Source organism: Tupaia chinensis, unplaced genomic scaffold (genome assembly GCF_000334495.1).
Source record: "Tupaia chinensis unplaced genomic scaffold, TupChi_1.0 Scaffold000366_1, whole genome shotgun sequence".
Classification (NCBI taxonomy): Eukaryota; Metazoa; Chordata; class Mammalia; order Scandentia; family Tupaiidae; genus Tupaia; species Tupaia belangeri.
The window spans coordinates 2,470,984-2,489,940 of NW_006159863.1; the positions used below are offsets into that span (position 1 = coordinate 2,470,984).

The 18,957-nt window shown below is 46.4% G+C and overlaps 1 protein-coding gene across 1 annotated transcript in view; it reads right to left on the minus strand.

The window, feature by feature from the left end:
* DPYSL2 (dihydropyrimidinase like 2) overlaps positions 1 to 18,957 on the minus strand; it is an 88,101-nt gene that overhangs the window by 35,125 nt on the left and 34,019 nt on the right. Inside the window, exon 4 of the mRNA XM_006153240.3 lies at positions 1,268 to 1,432. Within this exon, the coding sequence (XP_006153302.1) occupies positions 1,268 to 1,432 (165 nt within the window). The remainder of the gene's footprint in view (positions 1 to 1,267; positions 1,433 to 18,957) is intronic.

Below are 18,957 nucleotides of genomic sequence, written 5' to 3' on the forward strand. Positions count from 1 at the left end.
CTGCCGGATTTGCGGTAGATTCAAAAAAGTCAAAAAAAAAAAAAAAAAAGACACAGAGAGACAGTAGAAAGCAAGAAATCCCACCCAGGGGGGATGGTCACACCGCAATCCCTTCTCCTCCATTCTCTCGGGACCTTGAGCACGCACGCACACGCGCCCAGCGTGAATTTAAGCCACCGAGTACGGGACTCAAACTGTGGTGGACTACATGGGAGTCCAGTGACACAGCCATTACGCTAACTGCTGGTCCCTTTTCTGTGAAATCTTCACGCCAGAAAAAATCCTGGAGATCATTTGATCTGTATCAATACCCTCATCTGAGAGAATTTTTTTTTTAATTGAGACCCTTAAATTGAAGGGATTTGCCCAAAGTCACACAGCTTAACTGTGAAAAACAGAAAAATAAATCCCAAGACTACATTTTCATTCCAGGGCTTCTTCTATGGACACCGCCATACCCATGTCTTAAGATTTCTTTCCTGCCATTTTACTCAGTGTATGGTGCTTCTGAGACCGAAAGGATAACACCATAACCCCAAAGCAATAGGTGCGTCCCTGAAGGTTATGCGCCACCACGGTCAGCAAGTGACCTCAGGAATCTAGTCTATAGCCAAACTCAAAGAAAACCAGGTAAAGTGGTTTGACTTTTTATACCGTCTAATCCCCAAGGTTCCTGTGGATAAGACAGTCCCAGAGGTATCTTAAGGCAGAAAAGATTCCTCCAGCCTCCCTATGACTTTTCAATCCCTGAAATCTTGCACCTCAAAAATAACTGCATGGAATGAAAAAGTTGCCCTAGGTTTGCAGGTTTGAAATACTTCACCAACCTCAAATCTACTTTGGTTTCTTCCAACTTAGTAGGAAGAGGCCACCCAACACTCAAGACATGTGTACACCCTCCTAAGTCTGCCCAGAATGCTCATTGGAATATGCATCCATTAAGGGTAAAATCACTCTCACTGCAGAATCAACTCCCCAACTCGCCTAGACAACAGTTCCCTCAAACTAATAGGCTTCGAGCAGCTGTTACATGAGAATAGGCCCCAGTAAGAAGGCTCCTGTTCTCTTATCACTGAGGGCTTACGTTACTGATCAGGCGACGCCACCTTTAATCAGCTTGAGCTGCAGCCCAAACCCTCTCTCCTTGCTAGGGGCAGGCATGGGTATGAGGTACTAGGAGGATCTCTAAGCACTATTCACAGAGCTGGGCCAGTTCATGGATGGAAACAGAAGTACCTGCAGAGGCTGTGGAGTCAGAGCAACCTACCGTGGTCCTTCACCAGAGCTTCCATCTCCTCCTGGATGCCCTTATGCCACTCGGTGATGTCCACGTGCAGAGAGTAGTCACAGCAGGACTTGCTGTCAGCCCATTCCCTCCACTGGTCAAAGGCGGCCAGCAGGCTTGTCCCAGGCTCAGGAACAACATGGTCAACTGAAAGAAACAAACATTTGTTTTCATCAATAAGAGACCGAGGGGGCCATGGGCCAGTGAGTGTTTTCCCACTTGAACCCTGACTAAGGCTACTTGGATTCAAAATCAAGATGGCGATCTCTATGAGCAACTTCTTAGAATCCACTGAGCCAGCTGACCTCCCAAGAGGGATAAAGCAGCAAGCAGAAACTTGACATTGGATGAGGGTTCCAGTGAAACCATGCACAAACTGCCCAGATCTGATTTCCCAACTCAAAATCCCTAAAGCACAAACGCTGAGCACATTGCAGGGACAATGGGTCCTTATGGACAATGGCAGTGTCAAATAGCCTGCTGGAGCAGCCAAACCCTTCTTTGTGTTGAGAGCTGCTTGTGAGATGCCCCCGCCAGACGGCAAGAAACCCGAAGGTGCTGGAGAGGAGCCATGCAGACTAGGCCTTTCAAAGTTCCCGGGCATGCTGCTCTCTCATTACCACTCATATATCCACAGCATAATACCACTTTGTCATTTAAGGGAAATCTCTTTCATCTTAAGAGTTCAAAGCATTTTAAAACTGTGGTCATTGTTCTGTTACTATTGAGGTAGGCTGATAAGGGGGGGCCAAGGACTCTGGACCCAGGCTCACCTGAGTTTGTTTCCTGGCACCACCATTCATCGGCAAAGTGGCCTTGGTTAAACTTGTTTTTCTATGCAAAACATGCGTCATGATTTTTCCCACAACCCAATATGCTCTAGTGTCCTATGCTTCCATGATGGTTTAATATGGGGGACAATGGGGTAAAATGCAAAGCTCTGCAATGCAATCCCATATGGGAAGGTTCCTGGTTCAAGTCCAGAGACCTCCCTGAGTATATCAAGTACACAAATATCCATGATCCAGGGCTGGCTGAGGGATGGGAATGGATCACAGCATCAAGACTCCTCTCTTTCGGGATCAGCAGTTAGCGTAATGGCTATGTTGCTGGACTCCCACGTAGTCGACTGTGGTTTGCGTCCCAGACCCGGTGGCTTAAAACTCACGCTGGGCGCATGTGCGTGCATGCCCAAGATCCCGAGAGGAGAATGGAGGAAAAGGGATTGCGGCATAGCCATCCCCCCTGGGGGGTAATTTCTCGCTTTCTGTCTCTCTGTCTCTTTCTGTCTGTCTGGTGAGCGCAAGCACCCTATAGCAAAAACCTCTCACCCCCCAAAAAAAAGACTCCTCTCTTTCTTATTCATTGAAGAAATAAACCAATTTTAAAAATGTATTTTTAAAATGAGGTTCCTATTACTTTGTATGTACATTTGTCATGAAGATTAAATGGAACAGCATGTCTATCAACATTATGTCACTTCCCTATTTAAGTCCTTCAATGGCTTTCTCTTGCTCTTCAGATAAAGAGTAAAGTCTCCGACAAGGCGTACAAGATCCTGCCCATCTTGTGTCTCTACAACACAGTCTGGGACCGTCTCGCCCTTGCACTGCGCTCTTCAGCTATAGACACAGTCTTTCAGTTCTGTCCTCCCTCCACGGGGCCTTTGCACATGCTATTATCCCTCTGGGGCACACTCGACCAAATCCCTTGAGGGCAGAAGGTTTATGGGAACTATTATTACTCATCTTCTGCACATGTAGAGGCACTAAAATACAAACCAAACTGATGTACCCAAGGTCAAATCAAACTTGTGCAACAATAAAGATCAAACCCAGGACTCTTAATGCCTCAAGTAATGAGTCATTCTTCCTAAGTAAAATATTACATTTTCTATATCCAGCTAAGCTGATCTGAGCTAAGAAAATGCCAGCCCAGGCAATGCTAGTGAGCTCAGATTTCTGAACGGATCAAATCTTGCAGATGCTGCTCAACGGGGATCAACTGAGCGTGGCTCTATAGGAGTCAGAAAAATACTCATCTATGCTGAATTTTCTTTTGACAAAAAAATTTTAAGTATTACTATACATAATTAAAAGGGTAATACATATCTGGAATCTATCGTAGAGATAATGTTACCAAATGAAAAAACATTTACCACTTTAAATGCAAACTTATTCCATCAGTAAATACTAACACAGAAACCCTGACAAAACCATTTTTCTTGTTCTTTTTTTAATCTGCAATAGGGTATGTGGCTTACTGGAGACAGAGGGCGGGTGCAGAAAGAACTCCGTGAGAAAGCACCCCCACCCCATGGGGCATGGTTACACTGTAATTCCCTCTCCTCCATCTCTACCACCTGTGGGGATTCTGAGAACTCATACACATGTACCGAAGTGTATTTTTCATGATCAGCCATGTGAAATCCAGTAGCCTTAATAACCAGGTCATAGGTTGGGCCTCAACCTATGACCTCTTAAATTGTGTCCCTCCCTCAAAACACAAAAAACATCACTCTGTAGCAATCAGTTTGGATATAATCTCCCTAGCATTCCCCTGGCTTCATCTCTTGCCCTCCCCTCTAAGCTACTCTTTCTAAGCATCCAGAGGAGCTTCTTGGGTATTTTTGTTTTTGTTTTTGTTTGTTTCTTCAGAGAGATTTTTTGCTATAGGGTGTGTGAAATCACCAGAGAAACAGAGACGGAAAATGAGAAATCACCCCCCGGGGGGATGGCCACACCGCAATCCCTTCTCCATTCTCCTCTCAGGATTTTGGGCACGCACACACATGTACCGAGAGTGTTGCAAGTCGCTGGGTTCAGGACTTGAACTGTGAACAATTACACGGGAGTCCAACGACATAACCATTATGCCATCCACTGGTCCCCAGAAGGAGCTTCTTACACCTTCGGTCACCTGCTGCCTGTCCTCTGATGAATCTGCTCAGTAGCTATCCGCCATCTTCACTGTAAACTTCAAACTCCTTCCCCTGGTCCAGCCAGATCTGGTCCTGGCCAATCTTTCCAGTGTCCTCTCTGTCCCAGACCTGCTCATCACCGACGGCCAGGCCAACCCTTGTTCACTTCTGTGAGCTGTCCAACTCCTGCACACCACCAGGTCTTGGCACAAGCAAGCCCCTCTCTCTGGAAATCCATCCCTCGCTCTTTACTCAGGCATCTCATCATCTTTTCTATTTTTCTTCTTTGGGCACTACATTTATTTTTATTTGCTGCAGGGCACATATATGCTCTGGAGAGAGAGTAAGAAAGTGAGAAAGCACCCCCTGAGGGGAGGCAGCCGCACTGCAATCCTTTCTCCTCCATCTCATCTCCAGATTTTGCACATGCATATACATGGCCATAGCATATTTTTTTAAATCACCAGGTCCAGGACTCGAACCATGCAGTAGGTCATGTGGGATCCAGCCTCCTTAACTACCATGCCAAGAGTTGGTCCTCCTCTTCATCTGTATCAAGGCTAAAGTCACCATACTAAGGCTGCGTCACTATATTCAGAAATTTCTGTGAGTTTCACTGCATTATTGTCTATGATGTAAACTAGGCTGTAAGCTCCCCAGGACCTAGGAAGGGCTCTAGAAATGCTCTAAAGGAATGAGTGAGAGTTCCCTTCCAGCTCTCACTCACCACCTGCATGATGAGCTCAAGCAGCCGACATGTGCTCCTGGGAGCCCAACCAGCTTCTCCCCTCAGCTTCACGGAAAGCTGCAAAACCTGGAGACGATCCTGCTACATACTGTCCCCTACTCCCCAGACCCTCAGGTGCATCTGCAGGCCAGACAGAAATGGGTTCCCTTCACCTGTGCACAGGAACAGGAATGCTTAACTAAAAAAAAAAAAAAAAAAAAAAAACTATGATTTCTTTTTCTAATAGAAGTTTGCTCTGAGTAGCAAATCCACAAATAGTTAAGAAAAATTTAGGAAATTAATACAACATCTAATCTAATTACCACACTACCACCTCCCCAAAATTAACCTACTCCAATCAGGGTGTAATTTCTCTAAGTCATTTTTCTACGTATTGTATTTTATTCTACTTCTTAATTTATTTTTAAAATTATTTTATTTAACTTCATTTATTTATCCATTTATTTGTTTGTTTAAATTTGACCAGAGAGGAACAGAGCAAGAGAGAGAGAGAGAAAGTGAGAAAGCAAGCTGCCAGGTCCAGGACTCGAATCATGGTCAACCATGTGGGAGTCCAGTACCCTCAACCACCTTGCCACCTGCTGGCCCCATCTACTTCTTTAGTTATAGGACACCTTTTTTCTTCAAAAAGTTTTCAGGTATATAAAGATATATAAAATACAAGAAGGATGTGATAAACCGGAAATAGAAATAAGGGGCGAGAAAGAAGTAGCATTAACAAGTAGGACATAAAATAAAACCGGGAATGAAGCACGTATGTGTGTGTATGTGTGTGGTTACATAAAATATATGCATGTGTATAAATGTATGTGTAAAAACATGTATATATGTAAAATGTGTGTATGTATATGTGAATTATGTATATACATAAAATGCATGTGAATGTATCTATGTGAAGTATGTGTATGTATAAAACATGTATGTGTGTAAGATGCATGTGCATAAGTTATATGTATGTGTGTGAATGTATGTATATGTGAATTGTGTGTATACATACAATGTGTGAGTGTATGTATGTGAGGTATGTGTACATATAAAACATGTATGTGTGTAAGGTGCATGTGCGTAAGTTATATGTATGTGTGTGTAAACTGTGTGTTATGCATATGTACAGATAAATAACATTTAGCCTTCACATTGGCTAAATTTAGAGTTAGGCTCTCTACCAATGTAAATCTGGGAGTCTGACATGTTAATCATATCTGTTTCCTTTGGGACTTAAAAAAAAAAACAAATCACTGCTCAAAAGGACGACTACTGCTCATACTGACAGCCACACGCTCATAAATATAATCTTATCCCCCTTCTGACGTATGGTGACTTTTTCAAAATATTTTAATCTGACTATTACGTAAAACGTTTTGCAACATTTTAAATTTATTCACACATTATAGAAAGACAATACCAGGTTCTGTTCCTGGGCTGTTTTGCTCCTATAGCTCTGTCAGCACCACGTCTAACAGCTTGTCACGCATTTTAACATTCGGTGGTAAAACTTTCCCTTCGTTCTTTTTTTTTTTCTCAATAGGTTTTTGCCATTGGGAATGTGCACTCGCCAGAGAGAGACAGAGAGAAACAGAAAGGGAAAATGAGAAATTATCTCCCAGGAGGTATGGCCATGCTGCAATCCCTTTTCCTCCATTCTCCTCTCAGGATTCTAAGCATGTATGCACACGCACCTGGCATGATTTTCTCTTTCTTTTCTTTTCTTTTTTTTCTTCCTTCCTTCCTTCCTTCCTTCCTTTTTAAGAGAGATTGTTTGCTATAGGGTGTGTGGATTCATCAGAGAGACAAAAAGTGAGAAGTCACCCTCCATAGGGGATGGCCACGCTGCAATCCCTTCACCTCCATTCTCTTCTAGGGATTTTGGGCATACGAGCACACATGCCCAGTGTGAGTTTTAAACTACAGGGTCTGGGATTCAAACTGTGGTCAACCACATGGGAGTCCAGCAATGTAACCATTATGCCATCTGCTGGTCCCACCCAGCGTGATTTTCAAGCTGCCAGGTTTAGAACTTGGTCCCATATGGGAATCTAGATCCTCAACCACCATGCCATCTGCTTCATTACTTAAAAAAAAGTTATGAAAATATATCTTTCAAAAACTTATTTCCTCCACAAGATGTTCCTCCCTCTCATTAACCTTAATAAAATGTGAGAAAGTGTTCAGAGTGCCTATTCATGCACCAAGTGGCTTAAGGAAGCTAACTAATGTGGCTCAGTCTCCACACATGCTTTGAACACATAGGGAGGGCAATGACAAGGACAACCTGAGATGGTGACAGAACCCACCCACCACTCTAAGCCCCAGGGATATGTCAGACCATCTGGTGCTGTACTCCTCAGACTTCAGGGTGCACAACAGTTATTTTGAGTCAGTAATTCAAGGTTCTGGACTGGCCCCATAGCCTAGTGGTTAAGGGAGCCAGATTCCACATGATTAACTAAGTGTGTTCAAATCCTGGCCCCAGTAGCTTGAAAAACACATGAAGTGCATGCCCAAGATCCCAAAAGGGAAGGAGAGATGGGGAAGGGATTGTGGCATGACCACACCTCATTGGGGATGCTTTCTCTGTTTTCTCTGTCTTTGATAAGCACGTGTGCCCTCTGCAAAAAAAAAAAAAAAAAAACAGTCCTCAGACCAGCAGCTGGCATAATAGCTATGTCGTTGGACTCCCATGTAGTCAACCATGGTTCGAGTCCCGGACCTGTTGGCTTAAACTCACACCAGGCACATGTGCATGCATGCCCAAGATCCTGAGAGGAGAATGGAGAAGGGATTGTGGCGTGGCCATCCCTCTGGGGGGTGATTCTTGCTTTCTGTCTCTCTGTCTCTGTCTTTCTGGCAAGCGCACAAGCCCTATAGCAAAAATCTCTTAAAAAAAAAAACAAGTCCTGAACCTCATCTCAGTTTCAATTTTATAGGCCCTGATAGGGGCTTGATAATCTGCATTTGCAACCCAGAACTACTCCGTCTGTAGTGGGCCAATCTGAGCATCACTCTTTTAGTGCAAATCTCTTCCCATTTACTTCCCTTCCCACCCCAGCTCGCTGCTGCCCATTTTACCAGGAGGGGCCTGTTTACTGCGCAGTTGAATCAGCACTTAACAGATGTGCTGGCTCCAATAGGGTGGCTGCCTCCATAACCAAAGCAGTTCCTAGAGTTAAAAACCCTTGAAAACTCAGTACACAGGCAGCACTGAACACTGCAGGGAAAAGAAGCACGTTTCCTCCAAGAGCTAATGGCACTCTGAAACGTGTCCATGAAAAGCCTCCACATGTTTTCCCACAGTTCTTTTTCCTCTGAAGCTCTCCTGGGAAGAGCTGCTCTAAGGAACAGGGCAGAATGTCATACTCACTTCCGGAGGGAGCAGGGTGTCCTCTCTAAGGGCACAGCCAGAAAACAACTTGCAGGGAACACAGAGGTCTTTTCTCTGGTGACCTTCCTAAGCTATTTGTCCCTGCACAAGAGAAAGCTCATGAGCCCAGCTGTCCACTGACAGGAAGAAGAGGACGAGCCCCATGTCCTGGTTCTGAGTCTTGCTGCAGTACTTCCCCTCACTGTGGCTGTTCTTTGGGATGTCCATTTCTTCATCTATAAAATAAAGGCATTAAACACCTACCACACAGGGCTGCAAATCTACCAAAGCAAGCAGAGATAAAGGCACCTCCAAAATGGTTTTCATTCCTTCAGGGTGAGCAGCTGGCAACACCGCCAGGTTGAGCCAGGTGAATGATAGGCCAGTCTGGTTTATGAGGAAGATGAAGAAGCCAAGGGCATTCAGGACAGTGGCCTGAATTTGGAAGTTACAAGCCGTGTCTGGTAGTGCTTTAGTCTAGACAACACCAGCTATTTCTAAAGGCATCTATAATATTAAAACTGTCAAAGAACTCTACATCTTTTAACAGTTGTATTGAGACATAATTCGCATACTATATACTTCACCCCTTTACAGGGTAAATTAAATGCTTTTTCGTACATTTCTGGAGCTGTACAACTATCGACAAAATTGAACTTCAGAAACATCACCCCAAAAAGAAACGCCACAGTCATTACCAGTCACCCCCTAGCCTTTCCTATTCCTGCTACTGCCAGCTCTGGGCAATCACTAATCAACTTTCTGTCTCTATACGTTGCTATTCTGGATATTTCACATGAATGGAATCCTGTAATACATGATCTTCTATGTATGACTGCTGGTACTTGGCACAGCGTTTTCAGGCCTCATCTGTACTGCAGCATGAATCGGTGTTTCACTCCTTCCAATTGCCTGGTCTGGGTCTAATAGCCTGTTTTTGGATTTGTTGCATATTGACAACATGTATGCGATATACATTGTATAATGATCATAAAAGTGATTTTTTAACATTTTTCTTAGATCACATGCAATTTAAGAAATGATAGAGATCCTCACCCTTTGCTCAGTCCCCCCCACACACCCAACCCCATGGAAACATCTTATCTAACTATAGCGCAAGACCACAACCAGGAACCAACATGATCTAATGCAAGATTTCAAGGTGTTAAAAGGCCAGCCATCAATTTTTCCAATTAATTCCCAAGGGGCCCTTCATATTCAAAACACATAGAGATACCATAAATTCCCCTGTTCTGAAATTGAACAGAACAGGACACAGTCTACACATCCACTTGGGGTTAAGCAAGTGGAACAGGAGGAAGGAGGCTCAGGAGCTCCCAAGGCAGCCCTCCTACTCCACCTTGGCCCAGCCAGCCCCTCCGAAAGCCTCAGATAGAATGGTACTTAGGGAGGATCTAAAAACTCCCTTTAGTGTATGCACGTCCCCCTGCACCCTGGGATATTTACTCTATCAGAACTACCCATCTTCAGCTTCGTATTCCAAATCGTCCCTGCCTCGTTCCCTGCTTTTAACTGTGTGTGCAGCAGCCTCTCCCCCTGTACAACTTAGATACATTAATCAACTTGAATTAAAAGCAAACCATCAGGGAGACAGCAACAAAAACCACTCACTGGCTTATCTGCGTGGCTTTCCGAGCTGGCACCTACCCTGCAAAACGCTGGGTGACCTAATCAACCAGCCAGGGAATGGCTTTTGTTGGTGCAGAGATAAGAGTCTTTGTGAGCCCGCTTGCCAGTTAGAATAACATGGTTTTGTTCTGGGGGAAAAAAGGCATAAAGAAAAGGGAAAGTACCTGCCTCTCGGGATTCTAAAGGGTGCCCACAAGAGAGGCAGCCACGGAAAGAGCAAAGACAGGCACCTCAGTTCCTAGCTGGTTCTGCCTCTTCCTCTATGACTCCAGGCAAGAAATTCAAACTTGCAACCCCGCACAGATTCCTCATCTGCAAAATGGAATTAATCCGTACTTGGACTTAACTCACAAGGTTTCAGGGAGGTGTTTACATGGGAGATGTTTAGAAGCCATGGAAGAAGGCGCTTAGAAGAAGCTTGTCATGGGACCAGCAGTTAGCATGATGGCTATGTCGCTGGACTCCCACGTAGTCGACCGTGGTTCAAGTCCCGGACCCGGTGGCTTAAACTCACACTGGGTGCATGTGCATGTGTGCCCAAAATCCTGAGAGGAGAATGGAGAAGGGATGGTGGCATGGCCACCACCCCATCCCTGGGGAGTGATTTCTTGCTTTCTGTCTCTCTGTCTGTCTCTGTCTGTCCGGAGAGCGCACACGCCCTATAGCAAAAACCTCTCCAGAAAAAGAAAAAAGAAGCCTGTCATAACACGAGCAAGAGGACAAAGTTGACTTCTTTTTTAAGAAATAATACTCCCCAGGTAAACCCCCGTGTGGTATTTAGGTGTCTCCAAAGCACCTGCTGCCTTACAGGACAAGCCACATGCTTTGTGCAAATACACAGTCCCAGGCTCACCACACTTAGACGAATTTCAACTTTACAATGCTAAAGTGCCACGAGATGTGAAACGCATCTTCCAACATTGTCTTCCTTTATTCCTGATAGAGCTAGTGAACACACATGCAGTGTGGCAGAGAGATGGTGGGAGAGAGCAATCCCCTCCCCAGGGTCCAGTCACGAGGCAATCCCCTTCCTCCATTTTCCCAGCCAGTTGGATTTCGAGCACTTGCATGAGTGCCCATTGTGTTCTGGGCCAGGATTTGAACTGGGTTTGCCAGCCCAGATCCAGCTTCTCTTCAGCAGCACATTACCACCACATCACGTGAAAAGAATTTGGTCCCTTCACGTGTTACAACTGGAGCAAGGGACCCAGTTCAACACCCAGGCTGAGGACACTGTTTCCTAACAGACGCAGGCACGGGAACACAAGTCTTAACTGCTCCCACCATGACACCCCCCTCTTCTTTCCTCTTTCCCAAACTTTCTTTGGTGCAATTTTGCTCTTGAAACTAAACAAGTGCCATCTTATAAACCAAGCTGAGCCGTCAGTAACTGTTCAGCATCTAACAAGCACTGCTAGAATTATTAAGGCGGGATCTGGTGGGAGGAGTAAGGGTTGGGGCAAGATCCAGTAAAACCGATTTATAAAACAAACAACCTCCTAAAGTGATGTGAACATCAGCCAGCTTGGGAGGAAACAAAGAGGTGGAAGCTATAAAGCCGGCTCCTAAGATGTTTACGATCTGGTGGGGCAGGAGTGGGGATGGGGGGCCCTCAGGCTGCTGTTCTGCCCTTCTCCCACTAGCTCTGGAGACTGGTGAATGTCTTGGATGCCCCACTCTCTCGCCTCCCATTCACTCGGCCCACTGCACTTGCCTCTGCCCTGCAGGGCCTGAGCATGCCCTTGTTTCATCCCAGCCCTGTCTCCTCCCTGCCTCCCAGCCCAGCATTCCTGTCTCCCATCTCTGAAAACTCCCCCCCCCCCCCCCCCCGCACTTACTGCTGGTGCCTGGAGAGCTCAGTCCCACTTCAGCAGATTCCATTCACATTTCTTTTTTTTTTTTTTTTTTTTTAAGAGAGATTTTTGCTATAGGGGCAGGAGCACTTGCCCAAGAGACAGAGAGAGGCAGAGAGATAGAAAGTGAGAAATCGCCCCCTCCCAAGGGGGATGGCCACACTGCAATCCCTTCTCCTCCATTCTCTCTCAGGATTTGGGGCACACACGTACATGTGCCTGGCATGTGTTTTTAGCCAGCAGGTCCAGGACTCAAAACACAGTTGACTACATGGGAGTCCAGCGACATAACCATTATACCATCTGCTGGTCCCTCAATTTCCATTTCTAACATGTACTCCAAAGGCCCTGACCTGGGTTCTAAATGGAAGAGCAGGTCCTTCCGCAGCTGGTCTGCACAGGGCTCCTTCTCTATGGCTCTTATCTGTCTTTTCTTCTTTCATTCCTTCTGGCCACCCCTCCTTCCTCTCTCAGATCTTCTTCCTGCCTTTTCCTCTGAGTTCATAGTCTCCCTCACTGCCAGTGTTGGCCTCCACCCTCACCAGTCGGTGGATCACCAGTCGGTGGATTTGATTGGTCTTCTTCAATATCAGCAAGTCCCCATGATAAGCAGCCGATGCAGCTGGGGCTCATGGGAGAAAGCACCTTCCAGGCTGGGCACCAGCTGCACGAAGGGAGCTTTTCCTCAGGAGGCTGAGAACAGCACCTGGGGCTGCTGCACACACCTGCAGCCCACACCCCAACCCCGTAAGACTTCCTCTCCTGAGGCATGGGCCCATTGGAAAAAGGATGCCTACTCCTTCAGCTGCTGAGAGATGGCTCTGGAAAACCAAGGGTCAGCACTGAAGACAAGGTGGAGAAGGAGAGATGGGATTCCAACCCAGTGTGATTTCCAATTCTAAAGACAGCCTTGGGAAGTCATCATTTTCAGATGTTCACAGGCAGGACCACAGCTCCCCACCTCTCCACCACAGAAATTTTCAAAACTGGGAATGAGATGATTGAATCATTTTATAACGTCCCACCACTGTTCACCTTTATTCGACAGCAGCATGAACCTCACGTTGGTATAGCTTTTTCAAGTGGCTCACAAAGCATTATGGCACCCACATCTCCTCTCAGGCTCGTCTCTGGTTTATGATCCTGTCACCAACGCAGAAATTGAAGCCCACGTGACTTGCCTGCTGTTGTGCAGACAGTAACTCCGGAGCTCGAACCCACACTAGGAGTGTCTGGCAGTCTGCCATGTTTTACAGGCTCTCCTAACAACCTCCTTCTCGGCATTTCTATGAGGAGCAGTCACCTCCATTCCTAAGCCCTTTTCCATCATCAAAAAAACACATGCAGGTCTGCTTACATGGGCAGCTAGTGAACCTAACCCCGGGGGCAGAGGGAGGTAGCCAATGTGAGTTTGTGAAAACCAGTTCAGGTAAAGAGCTTGTCAACATTTCAGCACCTCATAAAACCCGCTCTCTGAGGCTTGGTGTAGCTTGCACATCGGCTGCTTGCACCAGATCAAAGGCCAGGCTAATGAGAACTGTGTGTGGTGATGAAGGATCATTTATAACGTGTAAATCCTTTTGGAGTGATGAACCACACGATGAGCAGCAAGTCTCTCCTTGACTCATCAAAAGCAGAAGTGGGGAGAATGAGAGAGCCCATCTGTAGGCAGGATGGAGCCCTTGTCCCAGGAAGAGGCCCTCCAAGGTCAACCATGATGGGGACGAAGGGCCCACAGGGGCCTACTTGGCTTCAAGTGCAAATCAGGACTTGATAGTGTGTGCTTCAATCACTCAGAACTGAGTTCTGTCTGCAAGAAAGGTTTACTAAGCCATGACTCAGGAGAACGAATCTGAAGGATCAACGCTGAACCAGCAAGAGGGCTCGAAGGAATGAACTGTCTGTGCACAATGACGTGTTCACTGCCTGTGGTCTAATGTACCCACATCAGCAAGTCTGGCAAATTATACTTGAAGACACTGTCCGAGGTTGGGACCAGGTTGATTCCAGACCCTCAGAAACTGTCCTATCATTTGACTGATGAAGAATCTGAAGCCCCAGAAGTTTTAAGAGTTGCTAAAGCTATTAATAGATACTTAGATGTACCATCAGAAGGAAATCCAGGTCTGAATCCCAAATCTGTACTGTTGCCTTTCCTTTTTTTTTTTTTTTTTAATATACCTGTAACCCAAGCACTCTAGTAATCACTACTCATCTTCTTCCATAGTATGTTCTAGATCGGTCATGTGTGTATAGTCTGTGTGTGTGCAATCACAGGACAGCCTCATTTTTCGTCTTTTACTAGCATGTTGTCTTGGAGTCTTTATAATTCAAGTTTTTCATGTGTTAGAGGACACGTGCGCTCACCAGAGAGAGACAGAGAGGGAGAGAGGAGGCAAAAGTGATCCCTAATAGGGCATGGTTATGACACAATCCCTTCTCCCTCCCCTTCTCCAGCCTGTTAGGATCCTGGGTGTGCGTGCACGGCCCCATGTGTTTTTCAAGCTGCTGGGTCCAGGACTTGAACCACATAGCCAAGTAAGATCTGGCTCCCTTAACCACTAAACCATGAGGCCAGTCCCATAATTCAATTTTTAATGAGAGCTGTTTTTGAGCTCTCATTTTCTTAACCATGTTCCTATGGAAGAACCTAGAGGTTTCTTTCCATTTTCCTCTTGTATATCATGTTCTTATAGTCACACATGTTCGTACAAAAAAACTTTTCTATTTCACATGGTTTTCTCTGGAGAAAGCCCTAGAGTTGGGATTACTGGGTAGGCTCTGGTTCTTTTTGTTTAGATTTTTGCCGAAGAGTATGAGCTCCCCAGAGACAGAGAAAGGGAGAAATCAGCCCAGGGGACATGGCCAAGCTGCAGTCCTGTCTCCTCCATTCTCCTCCTGGGATACTAGGCATGCACACACACGTGCCAGGTGTGTTTTCTAAGTCACCTGGTCTGGGACTGGAACTGTGGAGTCAACCATGTGAGATCCAGCACCTTGACCGCTACACCACCTGCTGGCCCTAAACAATGGTTCTCAACACAGATGGTCACTTCCGTCTGTCACAGCAATGCGTCAGGAGGTTACCCCAGACAGAGCTGGAATTGCCCTCTGACCTGCTAACTACAATATTTAAGGGAGTGAAAGCCCAAGTTCCTTGTGTTATACCAGGTGGCTGTTGCAGATAAATGTCACCTTCCAAGTCCCAACTAGGGACTGAGTACTATATGATCAGGTCAACCTCATGTACGAAGAAGTCACTGACAGCCTAATAAGAACACGATTAAAGGGCTACATCCACCATCTTAGGTCAGGAATATGCCCTCGGCCTTTCTCCCTGCCTTACCGACCTGGCCCTGAGATGACCCCCAGCTAAGGCTGCCTCATGAGGCACCCACAATCTAACCAAGGCAGCAGCAGCAGAGCAGGAGGCAGCCCAGGCCCTGGCCCCAGAAGCCTGCGTCCCTCCCCGCCAGGGTACAAAGAGAAGCTGTGTTTTGACTCAGTGCCATGTTTGTGCTCACAGAAAGACCCACGCTGAATAGGAAATGCCATTCCAAGGCAGGATGACGAAATCGTGGCCTGGGGACATGGCAAGGAGAGCCAAAGGTGTTAGAATGCAAAGCTTCAAACTTTGGGTCCATGTAGAGTTTCTCCAAGAAATGTCGAAATCCTGGCTAAGCACGGGATGAGGTTTCTGTTTCCTATAATTAGACAGGCATTCTAACTCTGAGTCTGAAAAAACAAAAGCCATCTATGGCCTCTCACATCTATCCCTTCACTGGTGGGAAAAACATGAATTTGGCTTCCGGTCCATAAGTTGGTGTTTTGATCCTGGAACTCCTTTAAGTTTCGAGAAGTGGCTTCCCTGGCACCCGCGCCCCACCCCCCAGCAGCCTGCTCTCAGGAAACTACGGGCTTTCAGGCTCTATGGCTCTTACATGCCCAGCTCAGATCTGGCGCCTGGGCTTTGACTTCACCATCGAAAAGGCAGGGCTGAGGGACCAGCAGTTAGCATAATGGCTATGTCGCTGGACTCCCACGTAGTCGACCGCGGTTCGTGTCCCAGACCCGGTGACTGGGCACCCGCGTGTGCGTGCGTGCCCAAGATCCCGAGAGGAGAATGGAGGAGAAGGGATTGCAGCGTGGCCATCCCCCCCTGGGGGGTGATTTCTCACTTTCTGTCTCTCTGTCTCTCTGTCTGTCTGGCGAGAGCACGTACCCTATAGCAAAAACCTCTTCAAAAAAAAAAAAGAAAAGAAAGAAAGAAAGGAAAAGAAAAGGCAGGGCTGAAATAGCCACACATTCATGAAAGAAAAGAGAGAAACAAGCCGGCTCCGAGGCACAACCGTCATGTGATACTCAAGAAAAGCCAGATCCCATGTTGAGTGCAGTTCAAATCCCCAGCCAGGTCAGCCTGAAACACACGAGGCACCCATGCGAGTGCCCAAGATCCCAAGGCTGGAGGACTGGGAGAAGGCTTTCGAGCATGACCAGACACTGGAGAGTGCTTCTCTCTCTCTCTCTCTTTTTCTCTCTGTCTCTCTCTCATGCATGCACACACTCTATCTTCAATAAACAAAAATAACATTTAAAACAATTACTGATATGCATGCTCAAAAAATAAATGTGCTGAAAAATTCATTTAAAAACCAAAACCAAATAAAGATTTTTATAGCTAAAAATAAACAATTCTTAAAAAATAAAATAGAAAAGAAATGCTAGAGCACAAATAAAAGCAGTGTCAGGTGAGAACAGCCCCGATGCCGTAACCATCTGCACTGAACTGGCCAGGAACGGGAACTTGCTGAAAGGACTCTACCGCAGAGGCTCAAGAACTTGGCTCCAGAGCTCACCTGTCTGGGCTCAATCCTGCCTCTGCCACTGACTGGTTCTAGGACCCTAGGCAAGTTTCTTAACGCCTCGGTTTCCCCACCTGCAAAATAGAATGGCAACAGCGCCTACTTCAATAGCATAGGGGTTAAAAGCATGAACTCTGGAACCGGACTGCCTGGGTGTGCGCCCAAGCTCCGCTACGCACTAGCTATGTAACCTTGGGACCCCCGTCCTCTCTGAGCCTCAGTTTCCTTATCCATAATGCGGACACAGTAATAGGACCCACTCACAGACTGTTAGGAACCAGTGTTCATAAAAGACTTACAACAGTAGATCCTACAGAAGTAGGCATTCAATAATAAAAAGTAATAGGGCCAGCCGGTAGCATGGTGGTTAAGGCGGCTGGATCCCACATGGCCAATTGGGTGGTTTGAGTCCCAGACCTGGCTTGAAAACCAGGCTGAACACATGTGCGCACGTGCCCCAAATCCTGAAAGAAATGTGGGGAGAAGGGATTGCAGCATGGCCATCCCCCCAACCCCAGAAGGGTATTTTTTCTCACTCTCCCCGACCCTGTGTCTCTCTCCACCAAGTGCACATGCCCTATAGCAAAATTAAAACAAAATAATAGTAATAATAATAAGTAATACAGGATTATCTGGAGAATAGAAGAAGCTGTTTGACACAATTCTTGGGAGAGTTGGTATTCTCAAAATGTTCAAACAAGCTCTGGGAACTAGCAGTTAGCGTAATGGCTATGTCGCTGGACTCCCACGTAGTCGACCGCGGTTCGTGTCCCGGACCCGGTGGCTTAAAACTCATGCCGGGCGCGTGTGCGTGCATGCCCAAGATCCTGAGAGGAGAATGGAGGAGAAGGGATTGCGGCATGACCATCCCCTCTGGGGGGTGATTTCTCGCTTTCTGTCTCTATGTCTCTCTCTGTCTGTCTGGCGAGCACACACGCCCTACAGTGAAAAACCTCTAAAAAAAAAAAAAAAAAAAAAAAAAGTTAAAACAAGCTCCAGTGCCTCCCAGGACAGGGGAAGGGCTCTGTGGGGGTGGGGTGGGGGTGGGTGGCTCAGACAGAGGGTTCCAATGAGGAGTAGGGTGGGGGAGGGGCCAGATAAAGGCGTTATTGAGAGTGGGAGGGCCACATGGGAGGCAGGAACTCTGACTCATCCATCCCCTTGAACAGCGATCTGCATAAAACTGAGTAAGACCCAAGCGAACAAAACAAATCTGCCCCGTTGACACACAGCTAGGAGGCACCCGACATAAAACACAAGCCAGTGGTGGAACAGGAGGAATCAGAGATCCTCTGTCGACAGACACAAAGTTCCTGGAAAAGGTATATTATGAAAAAATTATGCAAGGATTTCACATTTTTCTTGTAGCAAAATTCATTTATACTTTCATTCTGATTTTTTTCATGATTTTTTTAATGTTTGCCCAAGTTTATTTATCTCTTCAATGAGAGAGACAGAGAAGGAGGGAGACAGGCACCTGTGGCAGGATCTTTGGGCCCCATTCCACCTCCAGTCTCAGCCGGCCTGGATCACAGGCACACACACGTGTGCATGAACACATGCCGGACATGCCCAGGGAGGTCCCGGGACACAAGCCCAGGACCCTTCCCAGGTGGGCCCAGTGTGGTACAACTGACTACTGCCGCATTCCTCTCTCCACAGGTTTTTTTGGGTTTTTTTGGAGAGATTTTTGCTATAGGGCACGTGCGCTCCCCAGACAGACAGAGAGAGACATAGAGACAGAAAGCGAGAAATCACCCCCCAGGGGGGATGGTCATGCCGCAATCCCTTCTCCTCCATTCTCCTCTCGGGATCTTGGGCACGCACGCACACGCGCCCAGCATAAGTTTTAAGCCACCGGGTCCAGGACGCGAACCACGATCGACTACGTGGGAGTCCAGCGACATAGCCATTACGCTAACTGCTGGTTCCCTCTCCACAGGTTTTTTAAATCCTCTCATCTATATAGACTTGTACCTCCTGGAAACCCCCAATCCTAGACATCATAGTGAAAAAAAAATCTTTCTATCAAATGGACTGTTTAAGGAATAAGTAAGTTAATTTCCCATTTTATTAGAAGCCAGTGCAAGTAAAACTGCCAATCAGAGCGGATAACACAAACTAATCCTCATTAATAGAGTTCATGTCGTTCCAATCAAAAGCAAAGAAACCTGATCCTACCGGTTCTTACAGATTGCTTCAAATATCATTTCAGTTACAGCTCCAGTAGGCTTTGAAAATATTGAAACTATTTATACTTTGAAAACCCCTAGGGATA